At 51.1% G+C, this 27920-nt stretch overlaps 2 protein-coding genes across 7 annotated transcripts; both read right to left on the bottom strand.

Annotated features, from left to right (window-relative positions):
- Positions 1-6: 6 nt before the first annotated feature.
- Positions 7-19890, bottom strand: LYPLA2 (lysophospholipase 2). Of its 6 annotated transcripts, none has more exons than XM_048826128.2 (10): positions 19782-19890; positions 9731-9837; positions 8270-8301; positions 7250-7315; positions 5351-5398; positions 5028-5098; positions 4612-4685; positions 4183-4284; positions 3721-3897; positions 7-3011 (listed from the first exon to the last, which is right to left on the bottom strand). In XM_048826128.2, exons 2-10 carry the CDS (start codon positions 9806-9808, stop codon positions 2961-2963), a joined length of 699 nt encoding a protein of 232 aa, XP_048682085.1. In that variant the 5' UTR covers positions 9809-9837; positions 19782-19890; the 3' UTR covers positions 7-2960. The 6 variants fall into 6 exon arrangements, with proteins under 6 accessions (XP_048682085.1, XP_048682086.1, XP_048682087.1 ...); XM_048826129.2 differs by lacking the exon at positions 19782-19890 and adding an exon at positions 15121-15228; XM_048826130.2 differs by lacking the exon at positions 19782-19890 and adding an exon at positions 11625-11770.
- PITHD1 (PITH domain containing 1) lies at positions 17072-27663 on the bottom strand. Its single transcript, XM_048826133.2, has 6 exons — positions 27433-27663; positions 23010-23053; positions 22692-22769; positions 20550-20654; positions 19782-19890; positions 17072-17999 (listed from the first exon to the last, which is right to left on the bottom strand). The coding sequence occupies exons 1-6, from the start codon at positions 27643-27645 to the stop codon at positions 17898-17900; spliced, it is 651 nt and encodes a 216-aa protein (XP_048682090.1). The 5' UTR covers positions 27646-27663; the 3' UTR covers positions 17072-17897.
- Between the last annotated feature and the right edge of the window lie 257 nt (positions 27664-27920).

Raw genomic sequence — 27920 nt, 5'->3', positions numbered from 1 at the left:
CTTGGAAGAGGTTTATGTTTTCTTTAATCTCAGATCCAAGGGTGTGGAACACAAACCCACCCCAAGGAAGACAGAGAACTAAAAGCCATTTTCAGGAATGGACAGAAGCTTTTTTCTCTCTCTCCCTGCGTCCTCAGCATGGCCTCGGGCCCAGAGGAAGTTGCTGCTTACACAGGGAGAGAGCAGCTCCATGGAATGCTCTGAGAACAGGCCAGTACTTTCAACCAAACTATACATAAGAATGAACATGAGGCCAGACCCCCCAGCCAGCCAAGATGCAGAATGTTCCAATTCACAGTCAAAGAGATCAGGTATAGCTGCCAGCCTTCATTGAAACTCGGGTGAGCTGCATGTCCCCCTGCCTCGGCCCTGGGCGGGGGCTGCTTTAAACAGACACAAGGAGGAGAAACAGGAGGGCTGTGTCCAAAATGAGAAGAGCTAGTCCTGCACCCCCCGTGCAAGCAGCAAAATAAGTAAATCCTTTAAAAAATGGGTCCAATATGATTGAGAGTCTCTAGAGGGTTATTGCTTGGTGCAGTGCTGGCAGACTGGGCAAGTCTAGAACACAAGGCTGCGTCAATGGACCTTTGTCTAGCCCCCTTTTCTCCTGCCTCTGTGAAGCTGCACCCCAGCCAAGGGCACCATCCATCACCTGCTCTTTCCCTGGGGGGGGTCCCCATCTAGGCCAGGACTGAGTCAGTCGCTGCCTTCCACTGCAGTGCCCTGCTCTTGCTAGGTCTGCAGAGAGACCCCAGCAGCTGCTGGGAACAGCCAGCCCTGCCCCCACCCTGCGAGCTCCCAACAGGCCTTAGGGCTCCAGTGGTGGGAGGCAGTTGATGCCCCACCTAGCTCATCCAACCCCTCAACACACTGGCATCCCCAGTGCAGTTCTAGCCCTGAGCAGGCAGGGGGTTGAGCCCCAGTCCACACTGCCTTGCTGGCTAAGTCTATGCCAAGGGGGGGGGGGGGGCCTGTCTCAGCAGATGGAGACAGCAACGGCTGGAGGAATAAGGAATTCAGCCCTTAGCTAAAAAGGTTTCTTTAGAAGACATTTGCAGCTTGATTTTCCGGCCCCACTTATGCTCCAGCAGGCTGAGCCCACCAGAGGGAGAAGGCCTATGCTGTTCAACAGCAACCACCCTCTGCCTCTTCAGGGAGAGGATAGCCCTCAGCTGGAAGGGCATGGGTAGGGTGACCAGATGTCCCAATTTTGGGGGCTTTTTCTTATATAGGGTCCTATTTGCCCCCCTACCCTGTCCTGATTTTTCACACTTGCCCTCTGGTCACTCTAGGGGTGGGGGAGAGAAGAGGAGGGATCCTCTGAGGGAGAGAGAACAGGTCCTCTCGGCTGTGGGGTGCTGCTCTGCCTGCCAAGGTAGATCAGCCAGCACCAGGGGCTCCCTTGAACAGGGCAGGAAGGACCCAGCCTTCCGTGAAGAGGGCCAAACCCCATGTGGCAAAGGCAGGCTCAGGTGACTCTTCATGCAGGTGATTCCGCTCTTAGGGATGCTTTCACATTCCCCGCTGGGACGCTCCCTGCCTCGGGCCAGCAGGGTAGTGCCTATGGGCAAGCATGCAGAGCCCTCAGGGTGCTGTGGGCATAGCAGCGACTGGCCCCGAGGGGTGATCTGGGACTGGCAGCCCCCTGGACAGTGGGAAAAGGTTCTCCAGCATTTGCCCTTAAAGAAGAGACGGAGAGACAGCTGAGCTGACATGGGCCATAGCAGATGCTGGTGAGAGGAGGAGGCTGGGAGCGAGTCTCCTTCCTGCATCTCTCCCAGCCTAGGACAAGAGCATCAGCTGGAGCTTTTCCTTCTGCCCTCCCACCCCACCTGACCCTGCTGTGAGAGGAAGGAGTAGCAGCAAGAGACCCTCCTGACTGGGCCAGCACCCAGGGCAGGTCTCAGGGGAGATACACTAGGAAGCTGGCTGTAAACTGCAGCGATTTGTCTTTGCCTCCTCACCTGGCTTCTAACAGTGCGGCGATGAGAGGAGACAGACGCGCTCTGGGATGTCCCAGCACGCAGAACGGAGAAGATTGTAAAGAGCAACAGAAGGAGAAGGAAATCCCTCGATTATCTCTATAACAGCTGTGCCCTGGCAGCAGAGACACAATCAGACGCAGTGTGGAGCCCGTGGGCATGGCTGCCTTCCTGTTGGGGGGTGTGCGTGTAACAGAGCACATGGCAGGAGGGGGTGTGGGTGGGGAGAACGTAGGAGGCTCCCTTCCAACCCACATATGCTGCCCGCTCCCTGAGCTGTACTGCTGGGAGAGGGAGCAGAGTTTAAGGTACAGTCCCAGTGTAGCGCTCTCTGGACCAACGGCCCCTGAGCTGGGCCCCCCGGAGTTTCGGGTTCCAGAGGCTTATTTGTTTTAAAACCCTCTGAATCGTCCCACCATGGAGACCAAAGGGCTGTGCACCTGCCAAGAGGCCATGACGCTCCCCAGCCATGCTGGGTCACACAGCGGGTCATCGGGCCTTTCTAGGTAGCTTTGCAAAGCTCCCGAGCCCGAGCCCGAGCCCAAGCCCAGGGGATCATGGGCCAGCAGCCCCCCCCAGATCCCAGTCATCTCCTCCTGCTTTCCAGGGGGAGGGACTCCCTGCTAACACTATAACAGGAGAGAAAAGCCAGGAGACCATGGAAATCAGCCTGAAATAGTGCTGAGCCCACCTCCACAGCCGGGTCTGATACAGGAAAATCAAGGGGATCGAGAGATAAGGCCACACTGGACTTGGGACAGTCTCTACCTTAAACAGCTCCACTCGGGGAGCAACACCCCACCTGCCTGAGGGACCGTGGTGCAGAAGAGACAGGAGAGGGAAGGACTGAAGGGAGGGAAAACAACTGGAGTTGAGGTTGGTTGCCATGGCTTCTGTTTGCAGCAGACAGGATCAGCGGGAAAGATCAGAGGCGGTGACCTTGCGCCCTTTCCCCGCGACAGTCTCGAGTGGCTCCGCTTAGATCCGGGGCAGCAGCTTCTCAATGAATTCCTTCACCGCCATCATCTCCTGGACATAGACCATGAGAGCCTGTCACACGCGGGTGCTGCCCCGACGCCCGCAGAGGAGCGTCCCTCAGGGGCAGGGCCTAGGGCTGGGAGGACATTGCAGGGGGTGCCTTGGGTCCAGCTTTCCAAGGGAAGACGCTGCCATTGCAGACAGTCCCCTGTGCTGAGTGCTCCCAGCGCATTGCTGGGCACTGGGCAGCGCAAGCCCCCCAGCATGAATGAGGGACCAACCCCCACCCGTGCTAGACGTAGGGGCTGGTGCTCCCCAGGTTCATTCAAATCTAGGCTTCTACACCCTTAGCTGGGATGATCTCCCCCCTCCTGGGGCCAGGGAAGTTCGGGGCCCATAGCCACCCTCTCCAACTCCAGGCCTCCTTGCAAAGGCCATTGCGCTCACCCCGTACTCCTGATCCAGAGCTCTGGCAGCTAAACTGCAGCCCCAGCCACCCTCTTCTTCAAGACAAAGATGCAGCCTTCACATAGTACAGATCCCAGCCCGCAATGCACCACCATGAGCCAAGCAGCCCCTTGATTGGATCCCACCAGGGCACTGCATGCTGGGATCTGTAGTCCATGCAGTCCACATCGATAGGAAACGTAAGGGTGGGCACAACCCGCTCCATGTTACGAGACTCGGGTGCGGCCTGCCGGCTCAGGTGCAATACCCAGATGCCCGGGACCACAGCCCTCTGCGCCCGCAGCTGACTGACCTGAGGGCAGGAGCTGTGCATCATTCCGGGGTAGGTTTTGAATTGAACCTTGGTGGGGGTGACGACGGACTTCAGCTTCTCGGCGGTGAGGGCTCCGAAGCGGACAGGGATCATGGGGTCCATCTCCCCATGACACTGCAGGATGGCGATATCCTTGTTCACGCCATTGCATGCTGCCTGCAGCACAAAAGAGAGGGCTTAGTAGTGCCAGGATGCCTGGCTGGGGAGCGGATGCGTGATCGATGCAGTGTCCTGCCTATGGCCAACCTATGCCATCACCCCCAGTGCCACCGACTCCACTGGGGTGCTTGCTGTCCGCAGCCCCAGGCAGGGTTTGCTGAGTAAGAAGGTTCTGTGATGGGCAGCAGCAAAGCCTCCCCCCACCTCCCCCGATCTACTCACATCCCACATGGTGCCTGAGCAAGTAACAGATCCAGAGGCAGACAGACAGATCGCCGGTACCTGAGGGAAGGCCTTGTGCAGCGGGAGCCAGCAGCTGAGCGCCACGATGCCAGCCAGCTGGTACTGGGAGGTGAGCGCCGTGTAGAGCGATAGGGCACCACCCTGGAACATACCAAGCACAGGACCATGCAGTAGAGACGCTGCCTGGGCTCGCAGCTCCAGGTGAGTCCAACCCAGAGAGGGGAGAGTCACCCCTTCCCAGTGCAAGTGACACCAGAGGGGAGAGAACTCACCTCCTCCCACTACATGCACCAACTGCCCCAGGAGGAGAAGGTCCCCCTGCTTGGTGAATGAAGCTGAGAAAGTCACGGAGTCTAACTCAGCCATCCTCCTGCACCAACACGGCCAGGGAGCTGCTGGGCTCCTAGGCACCTGGGAGACTGGGCTGGACCCAAGTCCCTAGCCCCAGCCTGTACCATCAGTGCTTACCTGCGAGAAGCCCCCGAGGATGATGCGGTTGGGTGGGATGCCATTCTTGATCTCATGCTCGATAACTGCTTTAACTGGAAGAAGCCAGAGAGAGGTGGATCAGCTCAGGATGGCCAGGGGGTCCTACAGTGTCACAGGGAAGCTGGGATCTGCGCAGGGCAGAATCAGGGCCAGGCCCTGGGTGTGTTCTCCACACATGGCAGAGGACAGAGGCACAGAAAGTCTGAGATGAGGGACAAGGGAAAGGACGGGAGGAGCAGAGGCAAAGGCAGAAGCGGGGATAGATCCTGCTCCCCTCCAGGAGAACAAGAGGCCATGGTGAGTCGGGTGGAAAAGGGATGAAGACAGGGCTAGACAGAGGCTGGGGAAAGACCCTCAGCCCAAGTGGCTGCACCCCAACGCCTGACTCCTCTTACGGTTTTCAGATGCTTTCTTGATTCCAGCTTCGTCCTCAGGCGCGTCCGGACTCAGCCCCATCAGATCGAACCTGGGAGGGAACGCAAGTGAGATCAGCCCCCTCCTCACTCTCCCACTGTCCATGGCACAGGGGAGTCTAATGGCCAGATACACCCACCCCTCTCCACTTGTGGGGGGCTCCAGCTATCTCCCTACCTACCTCTCCTCCACAGGTGCCTGGAGAGAGACCCCTGATTCCACCTGCCACTACCTCAGGCTGCCTCTGTAACATGAGCAACCCACATGCCCCCCCCTCCGCCCGCCCACAGCCCCATGAACTGACCAGGAGGGCATGACCATCTTCATGTTGAGGGTTACAGGAATCCTGGGCCTGCAGAGAAAGAGAGATCAAAAGCAAGCAAAACAGCCCGGGTGGGAGCCTGTCCCAATTGGGGGCGGGGGGGTTACAGCAGCTAAAGTGATCCTGCATCTACCGCCCGAGGGATCCAGCCCAGAGAGGGCACATTGGCCAACAAGCTTCCAGCCCTGCACCCAAGAGACTAATTGGTAACAAGGCAGCAGGAAGTGAATGAAGCAGTATGACGCGCCCCCTCGTGGTACGTCCTGCCACCAGCTGGAGGCTCACCTGGGCGGAACAGGATTTAGCTACAGTCCCTAGAGCATCGCTAGCTCAGACAAACACTGCGCCTCCACCAGGGACCAGACAATCCTGCAGGGAACCGAAGCAGCATTTGCAAGGATCCCTCCCCCGCTGCCCAATCCAGGTGGGCCTGGGGAACCACCCTGCCGGGGCTGAGCAGCAATCTGTTTCCCTCCCGCCCCCTCCACACGCAGCACCCCCATATCCAGCTGGGATCCTCCCCTTGTTTACTGTATGTCCAATCCTCACTGCCTACCCCTTCCCCAGTTGCTAAGTCCCCATGTCCCTCAGGCTCCCGGCCCAGCTAACACCGGCCCGGTTACGTGCCCAGAGCAGGCAGTGTGGTGTGCTGTTGCCTAGCAGCCCATCCAGGGACCCGACATTTGGGGACTGGCTCTACTCTTGCCTTTGGTTGTCTGCTGCTGAGTTGGGAAGGCGCTGACAGGGCAGCACCTGCTCCCGTCCCGTGAGGATGGGATGCCCTGGAGCGGAGGGTCGCCGCTCGCTGGGAGGCAGCTCCGGTGCTTCCTCGGGACAGGTGAGTGCACATTTGTGTTGCTAACGAACCAGAAGCTGCTGAGGCATCAGTGCTCGGGCCGCGCAGGGCAAGTCGGGCACGACTGCTTTATACTGACCTGGCCTGCGCAGAGAAGGGGCCTGAGGCCGATGCTCCCTGCCTGCTCAATGCAGCCACAGGGAAAAGCTAAGCCGCAGAACAGGGAGAAAATCAGACCCTGGGCAGCAGCATCTCACTCATGACCCAGCTGTGCCTGGAAGCCAACTATCTGCCTCTCGAACAGAGACTGGGGGACATTCCCTGGACTCTGGAGAGGAAGGCAGTCAGCTGCCTGCAGAGCTGGGGAGACCTTTTCCTTGGCTGTTTTAGAATCCCTTGTTCGTCCTTCCAAAGTGCCCAGCTGAGGAGAGCTTGCCTTGCCCTCCAGTGGGACACGGCCAGTCATGAGCCACCGGCCTTTCCAGAGTGACGCTGACTTGTCACATCGCAGGCACTAGTTAGCGTGTGCATACTTCACCCTCTGCTGGATTCACCATCGGGCTTACTCCAGGGACAGAGATCATGTTGCCCTCAAGTGGCTGCAGCCTACAGAGGATATGAGCCCTAATCCCAGCACAGCTGACACCAATTCTCCGTTAGCTCTGTATGCATGAGGCTTAACTGGTGACCCCTGCCTGTGGCCACAGATCCATCACACAAGGTTTGGGTACCATGTGTCCAACTCAGCAGCCCATCCTGCAGTCAGAAAGCTTCTCCATCACTGTGATCTACAACGGGAAAGGTCCATAGCAGTGAGGGGAAGTGGGAAGAGACGATGGGGCAAAGGAACAACACTACAGCCCACCAGCTCTGCCCCCCTGACCAGAACAGGAGAACATCCACGGAGAGCACCACGCATCCCAGCCAGCTCAGAGTGGGAGGGGAGAGCCCTGCCTGGGAGCAGCAAAGAGGCTCCAAGGCTAATTTCCATACAGGACAGTGACTACTCGGTGAGATATCCTCCCCCCACTAACTAGCAGACTGTTTCAGAATTTCCCCCAATCAGGGGCAGAGGTGATACTTACGCATGAGGGCAGATATATTTCACATATGGGAGTCGGATGGAGGATAGCGCCTCAGCCCAGCTGTGCCTAACAGGAGAAAGGAGACAGTTCAAGCCTTACATGCTACCAGCTGTGAGGCAAGGTACCACCCTGCCTACCGACACCCTCACCCCATCACAGCCATGTCATCCCTATAGAACCAGGGCTGGGTACCCTCTTGACCACCTCGGGAGGGGCAGATGCTCTGGAGCAGGGATCCCAACTCATTCTGCTCTACACACTGGCAGTAGCTCGTGAAAAACCTGGCCACACCATCCATCTCCCTGCCTAAGCACCATGATGCATCAACCCCGGCAGCACAAAGCCAGGGGGAGCTTCCGAAATACCCGTGTCTCGTACAGCTGGGTAGAGAGACCTAGAGCAAACAGGTCACACAAAGCTTAACAGTTAGTAACGGAGGCGTCGTTAAAGGAGAGGTAGGAGTTCTGCAGAGAGAGGGGCTCCATGTATGCAGCAGCCTTCAGTTACCGTAAATCAGCCTCACACAATGAATGATAAAGCACCTGCCTAGTCATAGAATTTACTCCCGACCTCACCCAGGGTAATGTAAAAACCAATTATACTTTACTAGCCTTCAAAAAAAATCCTCCTGCCAGGAGAGCAGAATGTTGTGAGGCCGCTGGATATCACAAATATTAAAGCTGAAATCCAGACAGCTGTTGGCCAGAGATACCCACACTAGGGTCATGGGATCATAACTTGCTGCACTTGCAGAAAAATCAAAGCACCAGTGAACTAGCTAGGCTCTTACTATCCCCTCTCTATCTGGGAAGGAGCAAAGCCATGCCCCTGCCAGACAGGCAGTGAAGCAATTTCCATGTATTTAAAAACACAGATCCAACAGGCTTATCTGCCTGATCTCTGCTCTGTGCTGCTACCAAACAATGCACTTTTCAAATCCTCGTGAAAGCAGGCAGCATTGATTCTAGGCGTACCACTTTACAGCCAGACAACAAGGGCCAGTGCTCCAGAAATACTCACCCTGTGTCTCCGAGCCCATGTAAAAAAATGACCTGTAAAATTAAGGAGAAAACAAAGGTATTAGCCAGTACAACAGCTGGTGAATTGGTGGTGAGGCAGGTCTGGGATTTAAAAAGCAGTCATGTGGGGCATTGTGTAGGGCCATTCAGTCACAAACAAAAGCAGATGCAACACTCCGAGCAGAAATTACCCAAGCTAATGATGTGTCCCTGTGCCTTAGAGAATCATAGAACTGGAAGGGATCTCGAGAGGTCATCTTGTCCAGTCCCCTGCACTCATGGCAGGACTAAGTATTATCTAGACCATCTGAGAGTGATGCACTGAACTGGGACAGGCACACAGATTTAGTGTTATAGGATCTATTTATCATCACCTGACTCATGGGCACTGGCTAACTCGAGCTGTCTTCTTGGTTAAACAGCCTAGACCAGGGCTCTTGGACCTGTCATTAACGTGCCTACCCGATCATTCTGGAGAGCGCAGGTTTGAGGGCTGGGCTGGTGCTCCCCAACGATTTACTCCCCCCCCTAAGGAAGGTGCAGAAATCTCATCACTTGTGATTTTTAAAATTAGACTAGACAGCCCTCTAGCAATGTGTGCTCTTGGGAGGTGACCCTGCCCGGGCCCCCGGAGATAGGCCTTTTCCAGCTATTTCTATGATTCTGCAGCAGGACCGAATCTAAACAGCTGACTTTGGGGAAACAAAAGGGTTCTCTTTAAAGGCGCTCATCAAGGATGAAGAGTTTGCCTTTGGAACTTTGCAGGGAAGATTCTGAAAGCACAAATGGGAGTTAAGCGCCCAACTCCCATTGACTTTCCAGGAGTTGGGCACTTAACTGCACTCTGTGCCTCTGAAAACGTCCCCGACCCCACTCTTTATTCACTGTTAACTTTTAGATAGCAGTGGGCACCTTATAAATATCAGCAATCACTAATCCACTCTAAGAGGCTTGGACAGAGTTCCTCCTCCTCCTCCAGTTTTATCCTTTTCCACTGAGCAAACATGAACCCAACCCCTCACCCCAGTTCCTAGTGACACCTGAAACTGACAAGGCTTTCTCGCTGGGGACTGGAGGGCTCATAGAGGCTTTCTGCTCCAGGGCTGTCAAACTGGCAGCTTCCACTTCCAAGAAGGGAAATAAGGGTGTGCAGCAACACCAATCGGCCAGCACAACTCAGCGAAGCAGGGCTAGTTCCTGGTTCTCAGCGGCTACAGGAGAGCACACTGGTTTTGTGCAGGTCCTACACAAACAGCAGTGTGAGTTTTTAATTTCAAGAGATGAAGACACTTTGAACCCAAGAGAGGCTGCCCCTCTGAGCGCATCACTATCTCAAGATGGGCCTGAGCTAGAGGACAGCATCCCCTTTGCATTTAACATCATCAGAGGGAAAGACAAAGGCCAGTTAATTTCCTAATCAGCTGAGGCTACAGCAGATGGACACAGCAAAGACCATCCTTACCGCTGCAGTCTCCCGTTCTGCCCCTGAAACAGTCACTGCATCAGCAAGGAGGGGGACAGACATGTTGTTACCACACATACACTGAAAGGGACTCCAACAGCTGGCACCTGCAGGGCAGAGAGACAAAATCAAGTTGCAAATCCCAGCTCCAATGTGAGGGGCTGGCAGTCAGATGGGGTTGGTACCGACAGATTAACATCCCAGCTCAGCACGGTGGTGCCCGGAAGCTGCTGCTGTCTGACAGCTGTCCACTGAGGCCTGTGTGGAACAGGAGTTGAGGGGCTCAGTTCAGTTTGTAGTGGGCCATGGAACCAACATTCTCCTCCTCCCCTAAGGCTGCTCCCTTCAGGATGCGGGTGAGGCACACTGTGGGACACAGGAGAAGCTTGTACCTGCCTGGACTAACAGCGATCTGGTCTCCGGGGCTCTCAACTGGGCAGCTTTCACAAGAAATAAACACGCACAAAAAAGGAAGTGAACTTTGCAATCGCCATCCCAATGAACCCTGCACACACATGGCCTCTCAGACACGAACGTCATGCATGCCGGTAACATATTGACTAACACACTGCAGCATCAGCAGATCGTTTATGAGCCCCCAAACTAAACCAACCCAGGGTTTAGACTGACCGAGTGGACAACTCAAAATGTAACACCCCAGGGATGGTCAGAGAGGGTGACATGGAGCAGAACTCCAGGCTTAGCTCAGGAAAGGCGAGAGAGAACTCATACCGAACTAGTTTCAAAGCTCCTGCCTCTTCATACAGAGGGGAACATGCAAGTGATGAATTGCAAAGCCAGGAAGCAGCAAACAGCACTTCTGAATTAAGCTTTTTTGGGGGGCGGGGGAGTGTTGGAAGTGAGGATAGGAAGCAGGTCCTGAGCTTCATCATCTCTATTCTCCCTTGAGGGCATCTCACCAATAGCTGCAACCTTAATAATCCCCGAACTCTGCGTCTGCCGATCACTGCCTGTCAGCTCATGGCAAGGGTTTGTCTCTCCCTTCCTGCCCGGACCTGGGCTCTGCGCAGCACCCTCCAAAGGGCCTTGGGAGGCTCTGTGGGGGAGGACGTTTCTGGGAGCATCATCCAATCATATTTCGTTGCGACAGAACAGATTCAGCTCAAGCCTGGCTGCTCAGGAGTCAAAAATCAGTGAATGTTTCCCACTTATTGGCAGCTGATTGGGTGGTGAAAATTGACTCTTGCTTCTTTTCATTGAGCTGTAGCTCACGAAAGCTTATGCTCAAATTAATTGGTTAGTCTGTAAGGTGCCACAAGTCCTCCTTTTCTTTTTGCGAATACAGACTAACACGGCTGCTACTCTGAAACTTAAGGTCAAGGTTATTGATCTCACTGGTAACAGTGCAGGGATTGGAGGAGTCAAGGGCCAGTTCTAGCTCAGCATACCTCCCCGGCTGTCATGGGAGCCATGCTGAGGAGGAGGTACAACAGGAAAGATCTCAAAGGCAAGCTCTGCCTGCTGCCCTCCGCTTTTCAAACAGACCAGTGACAAACATTTTGCAATGCTAATAAACCAGACAGCCTTTTGTTACCCAGCTACGCCCACAGACCCAGCTGGATAGAAAACAAGCAACATTCATCTGCTGGCATTACAGCTACATCACCTGCAAAATCTTCTTTGCATCTGTTAATACAATCACCATCACACCCACCTCAAACAGCAGGCAAACGCTGCCTGCACGTTTAATCTCACCAAGCAAGTTTACTGCTCGTGGAAGGTGCCAGCTATTAACAATCCTGGACATCGATATCTTATTCAGCCACAGAACAGGTGCAGCATGGGCACAGGCCACTTCCCCACATTGTCCCACCAGCGTCAACAGCTATAGCCTGGAGGGAGCTCCATCTCCATGGCCCAGTAAAGTCCTTACCCTCTCTGCTGAAACTGCCCAGATGGGTGCCAGTCACATCCAACCGTTCCAGTGATTTTGATGATGTGGAAACCTGTCCAACGGGAACTAAACCCAGATCCACCAAACTCGTTTCACAGACTGAACAGTCATGTTTTCAGACTCTAATCACATATTAGAAGAACGAGCTCATCAGATCTAGCACCCAAATGCCACATAAGCAGCCGCAGAGATTGAACCCACATATTACTGCATTTCCCATGTTCAGAGAAACAAGTGGGGAGAAACAGCACTCGCCAGAAAGGTAGGTGACAACAGTCCCAAAGAGCAGAGTCTCACTGTCCAGCATAGCCTAATGGTCCCTGTCCTGAGAATAGTCACTAGTTGAGTACATTAAAGAATGTTAGGCTCTCAGATACTATGGAAATGGGGCCCTACAAGAACCTAAGATGGATGCATAGATCAGTTAAAATGTGCTCCCTATATCGGATAAGAACTGATCCCCCAACCTCCCCCCCACACACACACACACACTCTGCTCACACAGGCTGTGAGGGGCTAACAGATGGTATGGCAGTTCAGAGAAGCACCCCGTATATTCAACCCTCTCTGAGCTGGGAACCTCCAGGGAGCACTCTCCTAAGATCTCCAATGCTCTATGATTTTAGTTGGGTCAGAAATACCATAAAAATAGCCCACTGCCCCAACATTTGAGCATGTATGCCTCCCAGTTAGTGCAGAGGCAGCCACAAAGATAAGACGTTAAGGGGCACTCTATCAGGCCCCCAAATGTGTTTTATGCAAAACAATCAAAAGTAAATTTAAAAAAAAATGTAAAAAGAAACCTTTGCAAGATTTGGGAAATTTCAATTAATGTGGCTTTTTGCTTAAATTTAAGCAGCTCCTTGGAGTAGCCATCACTCAGTCATTGGCATATTATGCTCCTACATGAGACCTGAGAAAACTGGACTAGAAATGAACAGAGTTGAGGGGCCAGACTCAACGGGTGCGCAGCTCAGCTTACATTGCCAGTGAAATGCAAACAGCTGCCTGTGATGTGCGTGGGTAGCAACGGAGGACATCAGAGAGTTTGCCCTGCCTGCAGCACCACATGGGCAGTCTGTAGGCTGGATTTTCGTGGAAATCAGGCTTTTCCGGCTTTCTGATCCTCACCAAAATTAGTAGGCTTATGCCCATTGATCCTAAAACATTCCCTGAAAAATTGGAATAGACCAAATATGGTTTTCAGAAGTTATCACGTTAGATGCAGTCAGAGAAACGCCATTAAGTTGAGTGTAGGGTCTTGATTCACTCAACTACAGCGGTCTCAGTGTCACAAAAGACAAAAAGACAAGACAGTCACAGCCTACAGTTTTAAAACCTACTAAGCCAAATTCATCCTTCATGTAACTCCATCAAAGTCAACAGAATTATACCTGGGTAGAATTTGGCCCCATGATTATTAACCTTACTTTCTCCTTAATAGAATTTGGCCAGGAAAGGTTCGCTCTGAGCTTGTGGCAACAACCTGCATCAGTTCTTATTTTATCCAAAGCAATTCGGTCTTCCCTAATTAATCCAATCCTTTCTACTATACAATAACAATAATCATTAACACTCATGCCCATCTATAGATCCACTGAAAGTGCTCCCCTTAGCATAGTACAGGAATCCCAGCTCACAGAGCATGCAGTCTGAAGTGCCATATCAGAAATGCCACCAAAGATTTTACAAAGCAGCATGTTCTTCACAATGTACCCCACTCTGCAGCACCTTTCATAAGCTTGATACTTGGGAAAGCAAGTGATTAAGTCTAAAAAATGGTTAGAGCCAGTCCCTCTACAAGCTTCCCTCAGGCAGCTCTGCCAATGCACCTGATGCATCTCCCATTCCAATCTTGGACCCCTTCAAAATACTCTCCCAGCACACCTCTGTCATGACCTGCAACACCACCCTGCACCACTGCTTATTAATCAGTTCTCTTACTTTTCACCCCTGCCAATGCATCTCAGACCTCATCTAGACCAACCCCTGCAAATCCTCTCTTTGATCCCTCTTGAACACTCAGCAAATTGTGGCAAATTGTGTGGTGGTTTTCGTGATGTACACAGCTGCAGACTAAGTACTAGGACAATGACCTTAGGCCACCAGAACAGAAAGCTTGGGCCAATAACCCATTGCACTGTGCAGGTCCCAGTATGGATATCCTGCCAGCACTGGCTTATCTTTGCTGCCATATCCCCTAGCTAAAACCCAGAAAAGTGCTTCACACATGGATAATCTATAACAGTCCCCCAACCCAATGGATCCCCAACACCTCCCTAGAGCCTCCTAGTGTATTTCTCTCCCATCCCTTTTCTGGTCTCTTACCCAATCAACACCAGACTCCTTTTTGCCTCTTTCCCCAAACTCCACTTAGGAAAGAAAAGGAGGACTTGTGGCACCTTAGAGACTAGCAAATTTATCTGAGCGAAAGCTTATGCTCAAATAAATTTGTTGGAGTACTTGTGGCACCTTAGAGACTTTTCCTTTTTGCGAATACAGACTAACACGGCTGCTACTCTGAAACTTAGGAGAGAGTCTTCTCCTCTGCCACGCCTACCCTCTGGAACAATTGTGTATCTGCTCTCAAAACACCATCCAGACACACCTCTCTCTCCTGCCTTGCTTCCTCATTGATTATTGGGTTATGAGAAACTCTCTCGTTTGACTGTCATTTATGGTGCTTGCTACCTTGTGCTGTGTTTTGAGTGCGTACAGTCGGCAGAATAGTACATTCCACACTAACGTCTCTGATTTGTCTCCTGCAATATCCTTGCACTGACCCAGCTCCCAGATTTCCTACATTATCCCAAGTACTACATGCTTACCAGGTCTTCTCTCCCTGGATATGGTCCCCATGGCAGATCCCTACACTTCCCCTACCCTGAGCCACCGTGTGCTTCCTTAGCCTGCAGGCAAACACAACTTTTCCTGTATCATCATAGACAGTCAATTGCAACATCCCTCTACTGATCCCCAATAGCCCAACACCCTCGCACACGGCACACGGCACACGGCACAGCTCATTCACAGAGCAGCTCTAGGAGCTTCAATAGCACGTCCCACCACATGCGGCCCATGAAATTCTTGGGGCCATTTCCACCTGACCCCATAGCCCAAAACTCCCCTGCAGCCCCCCCATTACCATCTCCTGAGATGCGTCTGGGCCCCAGCCCCATCACCCTCCCATCTCAGGTGTCTGGCCCAACGACAGCAAGGTCTTACCTCTGCCTCCCTCCCCGCCCATAGACCATTCTCCCTCCACACATACTTTGGCCGTTATCCCCCACCGCACTGACCCTCCCCCCGTCTCTCCCCACAATAGCTCACTTCCCCTCCCCCTACACTGGCCCTCTTGCCAAAATAGCTCATTTCCCCTCCCCCCACCGACCCCTCCCCATGTCTCCCCCTCCCCACAATCGCTCAGTTCCCCTCCACCGACCCCTCCCCCCGTACTGGCCCCCCCGCTCCGCACCTCTCTCTCTCTCTCTCTCTCTCGCTCGCTCTCTCTCTCCCCGGCTCCCAGACACACTCTCTGCTTCTCCGACCGGAACTTCCGCCAGCCGACCGGTCGGGGCGCCCCGCGGTCAGCCCACCGGAAGTGACGACACGCATGGCACGGAAGCCGGGAGGGGGCGCCATCTTGGCCCGACCCGGCGTGGGGGGCGGGAGCGGCCCGCAGAGGCCGCCCAGCAGGGGGGGGTACGGACCCCTCCCGGGCGGAGCGGGATCAAGGCCCCGAGCCTGCCCTGGGTTTCACTCCATGCCCGGGGCGCCAGGCCTGGAAGGGGGCGGCGTCTTCCTCCCCCCCCAGCAGACCCCCAGCCACCCATGGCGGGTGGGGCAGCCCAGAGACCCACCCCAGGGGCAGGAGCCGCCGCCCTTTGGGCAGACACAGGAGGAGGAAACCGGGAGCCCAGAGCCCAGACCTTGGGCCTGCTGGTTTCACCCAGCAGAGCCGGTTTGTTTCTCCCCGCTCCCCATGCAACAGGCCGTTAGTTGCCCGGCGATGGGGAACATAAGCCCCGGTCGAGTCAAGCCGGTTCTCCTCACCCCCAGGCGGATATCTGGGCAAAGGCCCAATGTGATTTATCCACCATGGGCCCTGCTAGGCCCCAGGGCCTGAACTCCCCCGCAGTCAGCACAGTTACAGGGTTTGTGGGAAACCCACTTTCTACTAAGATCCCGGGGTGGTTTAGGTAATGGAGCTGAAAGTGCCAGCAGTATTGTGCAGGGGGGGAATAGCAGGTATTTCCTAGAATAAATGTCCCTGAGTGATCTTAAGACCACACTTTGAGAGTGTGGGGGGGGATAGATAAGGAGCAGCATTGCTTGAGGAAGCTGGCTGAGCTATTTCCTTGCTTTAGAGAAGGTCATGCATACTCATTCACACACACCCTTTCCTGTCACTGCATTACTAAAGAATTAAAAATGCTGACAACCAGCAGCACAGCTGTAATTGGTTTGATTGAAACCCAGACTGCCCCCCCTCAAACAGACAAAGTTACTATCTCAGTGACGTTTCATCCTGCAATTTCTGCCCTCTGCCTATAAGGTGAAATTGCTACCTCAGAGAAACAGTTCTCTTTGTCTAGACTAATGGGTAGGATTACATTTGATAAAGATATTTTAAATCCCTTCTTGAGTTACTGCCATAAAACTGCAGTTTACGGCAATTTTGAACTTAAATTCCAGCCGCAAAAAGTTAGTTGTAAGTCACCCTAACACCCGGTTATAGTTACAGCCTGCTCTTCATGATGGAAGTTTGTGCAAAGGTATGAAAAGAAGCTTGTATATACATAACTGCAGACAACTTTAACTGGATGTGTCACATACAAAGCAATTAAGAGGAAGATCTAATGTTTTCCCCATTCCTTGAGCACTGCAGGAAACAAACATTACAGATTGCAGCATGCCACTCCGATCACTACCAGATGTCACCCTCATTGAGGATACAAGACTACACAAGTAATACACTTTGATTACCCCAGCTGCCAACCGCATACCTATGCCATGAATGGAATGTACAGCTAGGTTATCCATCACAGATCTTATTTGTGCAAGCACGGAAATAAGCCTGAGGTAGTGAATTACTACCACTGCTTTGGACCTATAAGCCTGCACACTTTTTTTGATACAAAAGATTCTCACACCACTTTTCATAATTGTTTGCAGAAACTTTTTACTGGGGCTTAGCTATAGCCATTAATGGTGAATAAAGGGGTTTGGGGCTGCTAGATTCATAGCTCTTTTGACTGTTCGAGCATGGTTACCAGTGTGTATTTAATGGTAGTATTGTTTGGCTGTAAAGCACCCCACATCTGTGAGGTACACTCAGTTGCATTAAACCCTTTCTGCAACTAAACAGGTACACTGCTACACATAAGTCAAGATGCAGCAGGAAGGGACACAAGAAATGAAACAAATTACACCTGCCATAGATTTATTAGGAAAGAGTAGTTACATTCCTTATAAAGTTGTGCCTAAAGGAACTCCTAGGTCTCCAGCTCTGGCTTCTAACATGGAGTGGAGGCTCCACACCTTCAGTGAAAAGCCACAACTTTAAATGAACACACAGTGCTTTAAATGCATTCTGCAAAGCCCCCTCAACCATACAATCCTGTATCTTCACTTTTATGTATGTTAAGGATCCAGCATCTCTCCCACAGTTTTAGATCTCCCTCAGAATTTACATTTCAGGGAAACAATCTCAAGATGCAAGTTTAAGTTTACAATTCCTTTCTCCTCAATACAGCAATAACCCTACATCAAGTCACTGTTCGGCTCAAGCTTCACACACCAGCAGCAATTGTTCAACACCCCAGGACAACAGAGTAGCAACCAGAGAATGTTTCACTGCTCACAAGGTGTTGTTTGCCTCCAATAACCAGCATTTCAGACACAAACCAATCCTGAAGCTTGGGGCATAGACAGTGAGAGGATATGCTTTTATTTTCAATTGGCAACATAAGTGATTAGGCCACTAGGTTGCCACTGTGGAGGAGACACATTCCACTACATCAAAGCCTGATTCTTCAGTGTGCTGAACCACCCAACAGATGATTGCCATTAGCAATCAATTAACTTTATAAAGAGATTTCATGCATTGGCACTTTCTTCCCAGGGCAAAGACAAGAAATAAAAGCTATTTCACCACTCTCTCCAGCGCCCTAAGAATCTGTTCTCTTCAGAGTCAGTCCATTAACTCAGTGTATTGATCATGAATCCTTTGGGAGCATCCTGGTACTACTATTAGGAAATGAAGTGGGTCTCCGGCATGATTTGATCAATTTTGTGGTCTGCTGGGTTTGCTGATGCTTCATAGTTGCAGATAGTCACTTCATGTCGATAAGCCTGAATCAAGGCAAACGTATTTAGTCCCATTAAAGCTCAGTTTACTCCACCCAAAAAAAAAAAAAAAAAAGAATCTGACCAGCTCTTCCCATTTCTCTTCTGTCCAAAGTAGTCTCTCCCACCCTTCCCAAGATCTGCCCAAACTGAATTTGGTGCCAGCCATTGAGGCACAGGCACCTGTCCCAGCTCAAGAAATGCTTTACATTACAAGTCATCCCTCCATTGATGCTGAACCTATCCTATTTCAAAGTTTTAAACCTGTAGTTGCAAGACTGCAGCTTCTTCTGCATGTATCTGGTTCTTAACAGAATCATGCCTGTGACAAAAAATATCCCTCGACTAAACCCAACAGCAATGCCAATGTGACATTGCACTCTTTTATAAAAATATGAGAGTGAGTGTGAATATAACGTAACTGGCATATGCTTCATGCAAAAGGTCTCCTTACAAAGCTTATTGTCTACTGAGTGTGGTCATCCTATTTGTATAAAGTTATCACTCTTGTATCTGAAACTAGAAATATGAAATATAACTCTGATGTCCTATTGTAGTTATGCAAAGTGTGGGCCATTAATGGTGGTTTGGAATCTTAATGGCTCCCATTAACCAGTACAATTGCCTGTAGATGGCTCTGTTTTACTTGCCAAGTCTTCCTGTATAACTGTGGGGGGGCAAGTGGGTAATGAAGCCATTCAATGACATGTGATCATGTCACCTGAACTGGAATCCATCTTTAACCTGGTGCTTTTCCATTGAGAAGGAGGGGTGGGAACCCAGAGGGACAAAGGATTCCTGCCTCATGCAAAAGATATATAAGGGGGTGGAACAGAACAAAATGGGCAACCATCATGAGAAATCTCCTAGCTACCACCTGAGCTGGAACAAGGGCTGTACCAGGGGAAAGGATTGTGAACAGACTCGGAAGGCATCCAGTCTGTGAAAGAAACTTATTGAAACATCTCTGAGGGTGAGATTTTATCTGTATTCAGTTTTATTACTGTACTAGTCTTAGACTTGAGAGTTTTAATTTTTGTATTTTGCTTGGTAATTCACTTTGTTCTGTCTATTACTACTAGGAACCACTTAAATCCTACTTTCTGTATTTAATAAAATCAGTTTTTACTTATTAATTAACCCAGAGTATGTATTAATACCAAGGGGGCAAACAGCTATGCATCTCTCTCTCTCAGTGTTATAGAGGGCGAACAAGTTATGAGTTTACCCTGTATAAGCTTTATACAGGGTAAAAAGGATTTATTTGGGGTTTGGACCCCATTGGAAGTCAGGCATCTGAGTGTTAAGGACAGGAACACTTCTTAAGTTGCTTTCAGTTAAGTCTGTAGCTTTGGGGAACATGTTCCAGACCCTGGGTCTCTGTTGGAGCAGACTGGCATGTCTGGCTCAACAAGACAAGGTGCTGGAGTCCCAGGCTGGCAGGGAAAGCAGGGGCAGAAGTAGTCTTGGCACATCATTTGGCAGTTCCCAAGGGGGTTTCTGTGATCCAACCCATCACAGTCAGTACCTCCCACTTCTTAACAGGTAGCTTCCCAGAATCACAAAAGTTCATGTGGGATACAGAGAAAGAAACTAACCAAGCATTATTTGGGTTCTGATTCAGTTCAGCAAATTAACTCAGTTACTGCTCAAAAAAAAAAAAAAAAAAAAGTCTCCATAGCCCTTTCCAAGTTTCTTATAAATAACCACACTTAGATAGACCCAACTGTACAAGTTGCAATTTGAACCGACTTCTGCATTTGTGATGTTTTGTGTTCACTTTCTCACCTCTGTCCACTCTCCCTTCAGGCCTATATAAAAGATCTTTGTTGTCTCAGCTCCAAAATTCTTGGAAATGTGGATGGAGAGATGGTAAACATTTGAGAAACGAGCAATTCTGGAAGAAAAAACAGACTGAGTTCAGCATGTAACCAGTCACCCAGGAAATAAATCCTACTTTCTGGAGCAGTTTCTGCACGGAAGAGGATGAAGGTGCTACTTGAAAAGGAAAGCCTATTGGGGTGTGGAGACTAAGCAGTGCCATGTAGGAGACCTGGTGTCTTAGCCATTCACTCCTTGGATCAACAAGAACCGGGAGGGAGGGTGAAGGAAGCACCTGGTGTGTCTGACTTGTGACTCCTCTGGTAGATTGCAGAACAGTAAAAGGAGCCTTCCTCAGTCCTCCCTGGTGTAAGAGGTGGAGGAGACAAGGCATTGAGAATTCCGTTTGGGGAGCCTCCAGGATACAAGACCCAAGATCTTCCCTCCCCAGGGAAAAGGTCTTCAACACCATTTAGGGACAGATAGAGTTCTCACTCCAACACGAGTGCTGGGAAGAGCCAGAAAAGGCAGTTAAAAAGCACATTCTATTATTTGATGCGATGTTATGATGTGAGTGAAGGAACTGCTCTCCCCCTACTAACACTTTCTAACCATTGAATAGCATATGAGTAGGCTCTGATAAAAGGAACACAAACTCATTGGCTCCAGGAGGAATAAACTCCAGTGCATCCCTAACAGATGCACCACAAGAAAAGGGAAGAGCCTGTGTCGTACTTTGTCGGATACTCCAGTTCTCCTGTTAGATCTCGATTCAGACTGAACATCTGATCTGGTTCTCTGGCTGTGTCATCAAATGACATGTGAGGAATGTTCTTGAACCTGGGAGTGGAGAAAAACACAACAGTTGTTAAAATGCATAATTGATTTATTTATCTCCCCTCTCTTCCCACCACTGGGTTATTAAATTGACTTTGTCCTGTGGAACACACACACAACTGGATCAGCCAAGACAACAGCACTTGCTCTTGTTTACTGCTTATAGTGTGTTGACAATTCCTGATATGATGCAAGGAACAGAACTGTAGATTTAAGACATTCGCCACCCACAGCACTTCCAGTTCATGTCCTGCTCTACTCCACACTGATGAGGCCTCAGTTGTGTGCAATTCTGAGTGCCACACTTTAGAAAAGATGTGGACAATTTGAGAGAACCTAGAGGAGCACAAAAAAAATGATAAAAGGTTAAAAAAATTGAACATGTTTAGTCTTGAGAAAAGAGGACTGACGGGGGACCTGATAAGAGTTTACAAATATGTTAAGGGCTGCTATAAAGAAGACAATTGTTCTCTATGTCCACTGAGGGTACGACAAGAAGAAATTGGTTTAATCTGCAACCAGGGAGATTTAGGTTAGTTATTAGGAAAAACTTCCTAACTATAAGGGTAGTCAAGTTCTGGAACAGGTTTCCAAACGAGGTTGTGGAATCCCCATCATTGGAGATTTTTAAGAACAGGTTGGATAAACGTCTATTTGGTCCTGCCCCAGCACAGATGGCTGGGCTTGATAACTTCCCAAGGTCCCTTCCAGCCCTACATTTCTATAAATTCTATATATAGAGAGGGGTTAGGATTCCAGTGCATTAGAGACAGAGCAAAGATGAGGGGAAAAGCTGCCGCTGGTGGAAAGCCAAGTGATGATTAGGGCCCTGAATAAGTCACAATTTCACAGAAATTGTAAAATTAGCCCAATACCATAATTTTTCAAACAACATTCCTACTTCTGCCTCTGAGCTCTTTAGAAAAACCATGGTATCGGGCTGCTCCTGAAGCAGTAGGGAGGTAGGCTGGCAGCAACAATTGCCCGGCCCAGGGCAAGCCCCAGCTCACCATGAGCTCAGCTCCAGTCCAGACCGCTGCTGCTGCTTTCTGTCCTGCCAGCCAGTTGGGAGGCGGTGTGGCACAGACAACATGCAGCAATTAGGAGCCCCGGCTGACCCACGGTGGCCCCCAGCAGGCCTGCGGGAGACACAGCTGCACCAGCTGGCAAACAGCTGAGACCGGGATCCTCTGTTTGAAGCACAAACAGGTCTGTGAGGGGCCTCTGCCCCAGCAGGGGCATGAGCTAGGCACCCCGCCACACACACACCCACTTGTGCTCCAAGTGGTGGATCCTGGTCTCAGCTCCTTGCCAGCTAGCACTGCAGTGTCTCCCCAGAGGCCTGCCAGAGCTCCTAATCCCAGTGCCTTGTCAATGCCATACCACTCCCCCAGTCAGGGCAGGAAGCAGCAGCAGTAGCCCGGGTCTCAGCGGAGCACAGCGTGATGTACAGAGCCCTAGAAATCTGCAGATCTCTGCTTTGTATCCGCAGACCATGTTTGTGGATCAGATGCGGATACAAATTTTGTATCCATGCAGGGCTCTAGTGATCTAGGCCCCAATCCCAGCCCCAGACCAGGCGAGAACATTAATATTAATCTAATATAGGAGCTTCAACTCAGCAATATGAAAGGGGAGCCTGGCCTAAACTCAGGCATGGAAGTCAGGTATTCCTGGTTTCTGATTTGAGCTCTGATACCAATGCCTGCTCCAGCTTTAGTGTCCTTCTCATCTATAAAATGGGAATAGGAATACGGATGTCATTGGGCAATGAGAACTTTGCATTAGGAAAGGAAAAGCTAAAGTATTTAATTATTTTTTAAAAAGCAATGAGGCAAAAAAATACAATCCCTTAGTATGAGTCGCTCTAGTGTTCAGTCTTGGCTACACACAGCAAATGGAAGACCATAACTGAGGAGATGGTAAAAACACTGCTTGGAGATTTCAAAATTCTGCTCTAAAACAACTGTGCAAATAGACACTCTATACAATATCTGCCCAACATGATCTTTCCTGGTAGCCAGGCCAAGTTCCACTTACAGTCTCATCTCTGATGGGTGTGTATCATCATCCTCTCCCATCACAATTATCCCTTTTAGCTTCACATTGCCTGTAAACCTGCCACGAAACACAGAATCAGTGACTTCCCCTCCACTATCTTCCAGTTAGTCTTGATTATACAATCACACAATTCAGTAAATCTCAGTCAAGAAGAGCTGCCATCACCCAAACTTGTTTTCTAGTTTATTTCCCAAGAGTATTCAAGGAAGACTCTAGTGAGCAAAGAACCCAGCCACAAATAAAACTAAGTTCATCAGGTGCTAACGGGGCACGAAATGGTGCCAAGCAGGTACTTACGGGATATTGAACAGAAGTTCGACTTCATCATCACTTTCGACAAACTAAAAGATACAAAACTGGATTAAAAATAATCCTTTAGAAGCAGATAATGAAGATATTCTGTAATGCCATATATTACGCTTCCTATGCACTTCCTTCTGCATCCGTTCATATCTGTATTCCATCGGAAGCTTTGTGCTAATACAGTAGAATATGTTAATATGCACTACTTTATTTTGGGAATTATGAATGAACAATATGGACAATGCATTAGCCAGGGAACTTTGTTTACACTGAAAATTATAGTTCAGTTGTATTTACACAGATACTGTACTAGTAAGTGTTCTAATGTATCCAGTAGAAAGAGATTTAATCCAAAAACCCACTGAAGCATCCACTAGAAAAATCTCTGTTGAGGCATGAGACACAAAGGCTATTTTTGTTATGGCTAATATCACATCTACGCTAGGAGTACTTTGTTGGTATAGGGATGCCAGTATGCTATACCACTAGCAAAGCTGCACTTTGTAGCAGTATAAACCACCTCTACAAGCAAAAGAAGCTATACCAGTAGAAAGAAAAGGAGGACTTGTGGCACCTTAGAGACTAACCAATTTATTTGAGCATGAGCTTTCGTGAGCTACAGCTCACTTCATCAGATGCATACCGTGGAAACTGCAGCAGACTTTATATACACACAGAGAATATGAAACAATACCTCCAACCACCCCACTGTCCTGCTGGTAATAGCTTATCTAAAGTGATCAACAGGTGGGCCATTTCCAGCACAAATCCAGGTTTTCTCACCCTCCACCCCCCCACACAAATTCACTCTCCTGCTGGTGCTAGCCCATCCAAAGTGACAACTCTTTACATAATCAAGTCGGGCTATTTCCTGCATAGATCCAGGTTTTCTCACATCCCCCCCACCCCCATACACACACAAACTCACTCTCCTGCTGGTAATAGCTCATCTAAACTGACCACTCTCCAAGTTTAAATCCAAGTTAAACCAGAAACACCACCCTATACCGGAAACCTACTGACCACTATTCCTACCTGCATGCCTCCAGCTTTCACCCTGACCACACCACACGATCCATCGTCTACAGCCAAGCTCTGCGATACAACCGCATTTGCTCCAACCCCTCAGACAGAGACAAACACCTACAAGATCTCTGTCAAGCTTTCTTACAACTACAATACCCACCTGCAGAAGTAAAGAAACAGATTGATAGAGCCAGAAGAGTTCCCAGAAGTTACCTACTACAGGACAGGCCTAACAAAGAAAATAACAGAACGCCACTAGCGGTCACCTTCAGCCCCCAACTAAAACCCCTCCAACGCATTATTAAGGATCTACAACCTATCCTAAAGGATGACCCAACACTCTCACAAGTCTTGGGAGACAGGCCAGTCCTTGCCTACAGACAGCCCCACAACCTGAAGCAAATACTCACCAACAACCACATACCACACAACAGAACCACTAACCCAGGAACTTATCCTTGCAACAAAGCCCGTTGCCAATTGTGCCCACATATCTATTCAGGGGACACCATCACAGGGCCTAATAACATCAGCCACACTATCAGAGGCTCGTTCACCTGCACATCCACCAATGTGATATATGCCATCATGTGCCAGCAATGCCCCTCTGCCATGTACATTGGTCAAACTGGACAGTCTCTACGTAAAAGAATAAATGGACACAAATCAGATGTCAAGAATTATAACATTCATAAACCAGTCGGAGAACACTTCAATCTCTCTGGTCACGCAATCACAGACATGAAGGTCGCTATCTTAAAACAAAAAAACTTCAAATCCAGACTCCAGCGAGAAACTGCTGAATTGGAATTCATTTGCAAATTGGATACTATTAATTTAGGCTTAAATAGAGACTGGGAGTGGCTAAGTCATTATGCAAGGTAGCCTGTTTCCTCTTGTTTTTTCCTACCCCCCCCCCCCGATGTTCTGGTTTAACTTGGATTTAAACTTGGAGAGTGGTCAGTTTAGATGAGCTATTACCAGCAGGAGAGTGAGTTTGTGTGTGTATGGGGGTGGGGGGGATGTGAGAAAACCTGGATCTATGCAGGAAATAGCCCGACTTGATTATGTAAAGAGTTGTCACTTTGGATGGGCTAGCACCAGCAGGAGAGTGAATTTGTGTGGGGGGGTGGAGGGTGAGAAAACCTGGATTTGTGCTGGAAATGGCCCACCTGTTGATCACTTTAGATAAGCTATTACCAGCAGGACAGTGGGGTGGGAGGAGGTATTGTTTCATATTCTCTGTGTGTATTTAAAGTCTGCTGCAGTTTCCACGGTATGCATCTGATGAAGTGAGCTGTAGCTCACGAAAGCTCATGCTCAAATAAATTGGTTAGTCTCTAAGGTGCCACAAGTACTCCTTTTCTTTTTGCGAATACAGACTAACACGGCTGTTCCTCTTATACCAGTAGAAGCACACCTTTGCCAGTATAACTGTCTACTCGTACTAAGGGCTTCTGCCAGCACAGCTATATTGGTCAGGGATCACACCTCATCACACCTCCTGACTGACAAGCCTGTGCCAGCAGAAGTCTATAGCATAGACATGACCTTAGGCCACATCTACACTAGGCACACATGGACAGTATTGCTATACCTCTATAGCCAAGTGTGGATGCAGCTTATAAAGGCAGAACTGCCCTTTTACTGGCATACCTTATTCCGGCCTTCTCAAGTGAAATACAAAAGTGTGATTTTTACTGGTATAGTGTATCCACAGTGGGGCCGTGCTAGTATACTTATTTTGGAAAAGCCACCCCCCACACACACACCCCCAACAAATACAGTTATGCTGGTATACAAATAGAATGAATGACAGCTGGTCAAACAGAGATCTCCACACCAAACTACAGGTCAGACTATACCATGCGATTGTACTGAACACGCTGCTGTATGGAGCAGACACATGGCCCTTAGCTGTGGCTAACAAAGGCAGATTGGAGGCTGCCCACCACAGACGGCTGAGAAAGACATTACATGTCACAGAGTGTCAAAATCACAAATGCAAGAGCACAGAGAACGGAGCTGACAAAGCAGGGCATGTTAGAAATCCCCAACAAAGAAAGAAGGCTCAGGTGGTTGGGACTGGAACATTCAATGCCAAGCAAGCATTGAATTGGGTACCCAAGGGAGGAGAGAGAAAGCGAAGAAAGCCAAGGACGAACTGGTATGGCGAATGCGCTAGCAACATCTGGGAAGCAGCAACCCGAATCAGAGGAACCCAACTCCTGAAGGGTCAGTGTCCCAGATGGAACAAAGCTCTAGGGAAGGTCCACAAACACGAAGCGTGGACCTTCACTGCTGGCACTTCAGGGCCAGGGCACTGGAGAAAGCCTGGAATCTCTCAGCCCACCCTGCCTGCTTTCCCCCATGGTGCAACCCCCACTGTCAGCGGAGCACTAGGTGCCCAGACCCCCACCACAGAGAGCACCAGGAGCAGCTGCAGAGCCCAGCCAGCACAGGGACTGGAAGCAGGCAAGGATCACATAGCAGGTGGCTGTGACAGCAAGTGGTTGGGGGGGGGTGGAGAGAAAAGCAGGGGGACAGCTGAACTGCACATCCCAGGGGATTCCCTCCCAGCCCTGTGTTCTTGGGGCCCAGCGGCCACCCCCAGCAGGGGCACAGAGATGAGGTCCCCAGCGAGTAGCCACACCCGCTGCCGTTCAGGATATGGGGGGAGTTTAGAGACTTCCTAGACTAGAGGGACACCTGGCTGCACTGGTGCTGCTGGCACCTGTCTCCCCCCGCCCCGGGGTTGCCAGGTGTCTGGTTTATTTACTGGAATACCCGGTCAGAAAGGGACCTTGGCTGCTCTGGTCAGCACTGCTAACCGGGCCGTCAGAAGTCCGGTCAGCAGTGCTGCAGGGCAGGCAGGCTCCCTCCCAGGCTCCACGCAGCTCCAGGAAGCAGCCGGTACGTCCCTAGGTGCACAGGGGCTCCACATGCTGGCCCCGCCCCAAGTGCCGGCTCCACAGCTCCCATTGGCCGAGAACCACGACCAATGGGAGCCGCGGGGGCAGCGCACTCGGAGCCAGAGGGACATGTGGGCAGCTCCCCTAGAGCCACCTGAGGTAAGCGCCGCCTGGAGCCCCCGGGACCCCCTGCCCTAGCCCTGAGCCCCCTCCCGCACCCGAACTCAGTCCTAGCGCCCACCCCCTGCCCCCCTCAGCCCCGAGCCCCCTCCTGCACCCCAAACCCCTCGCCCCGCCCTATGAAAATGAGCTAGTGAGCGAAGATGGGGGACAGCGAGCGGGGGGGGGGGGGGAGGGGGAGTGGGCGTGGCCTCTGAAAATGGGCGTGGCCAGGGCATTCGGTTCTCTGTATTAGAAAAGTTGGCCGCCGCCCCCCCCCCGGCCGGTACCTGGCTGCGCCCCGCCCCCCGGGCCGGTACCTGGCTGCGGTCCGCCCGCTCCTCCCAGGCCCGGAACACCAGCGCCCCGCTGCCCTCCCGCCGCTCGTTGAGGCACTGCAGCCGCTCGCGGTCGATGCGCAGGTAGAGGCCCCAGGCCAGGCCGCGGCGCTCGGGGGGCTCCTCGCGCTCGGCCCCGCCGCCGCCGCCGCAGCAGCAGCCGCCGCCCGCGCCGTGCCCGTGCCCGTGCGCCATGGCCCCGCCGCCGGCCCGCGGGAGGAGGGAGCGCGCGCGGCGTCGGAGCGCGGCCGCCTGCTCACGTGACGGGGAGGGCGGCTCAGCCTCGACGCCTCCTGCGTCACGTGACGCGCCGCCGGGGTGGGGGGGGCGCTCCCTCGCGGTTGGTCCAGCCCTGTCACGTGGTATGGGGAGGGGGGGCTAGTGCCGGGGGCAGCAGGTGCTCAGGGGTCAGAGGGGGCGGGGGGCAGCAGGTGCTCAGGGGTCGGTGGGGTGGGGGAGCTGGGGGGACA

Source organism: Caretta caretta, chromosome 19, assembly GCF_965140235.1.
Source record: "Caretta caretta isolate rCarCar2 chromosome 19, rCarCar1.hap1, whole genome shotgun sequence".
Taxonomy (NCBI): Eukaryota; Metazoa; Chordata; order Testudines; family Cheloniidae; genus Caretta; species Caretta caretta.
This window is presented reverse-complemented; position numbering and strand designations above follow the sequence as displayed.

Bases quoted from the DNA above. Each gene is read 5' to 3' on its own strand.
- LYPLA2 (XM_048826128.2), bottom strand. From the start codon at position 9,808: ATGTGTGGTAACAACATGTCTGTCCCCCTCCTTGCTGATGCAGTGACT. The intron at 5,399-7,249 runs GTAAGTATCACC...CTTTCTCTGCAG, and splicing joins AAATATATCTGCCCTCATGC to GCCCAGGATTCCTGTAACCC. The intron at 3,012-3,720 runs GTCAGTCAGCTG...GTCTATGTCCAG, and splicing joins TGCACAGCTCCTGCCCTCAG to GAGATGATGGCGGTGAAGGA.
- PITHD1 (XM_048826133.2), bottom strand. From the start codon at position 27,645: ATGGCGCACGGGCACGGGCACGGCGCGGGCGGCGGCTGCTGCTGCGGC. The intron at 22,770-23,009 runs GTAAGTACCTGC...GTTTCGTGGCAG, and splicing joins GAACTTCTGTTCAATATCCC to GTTTACAGGCAATGTGAAGC. The intron at 20,655-22,691 runs GTAAGTGGAACT...CTCCACTCCCAG, and splicing joins CACCCATCAGAGATGAGACT to GTTCAAGAACATTCCTCACA.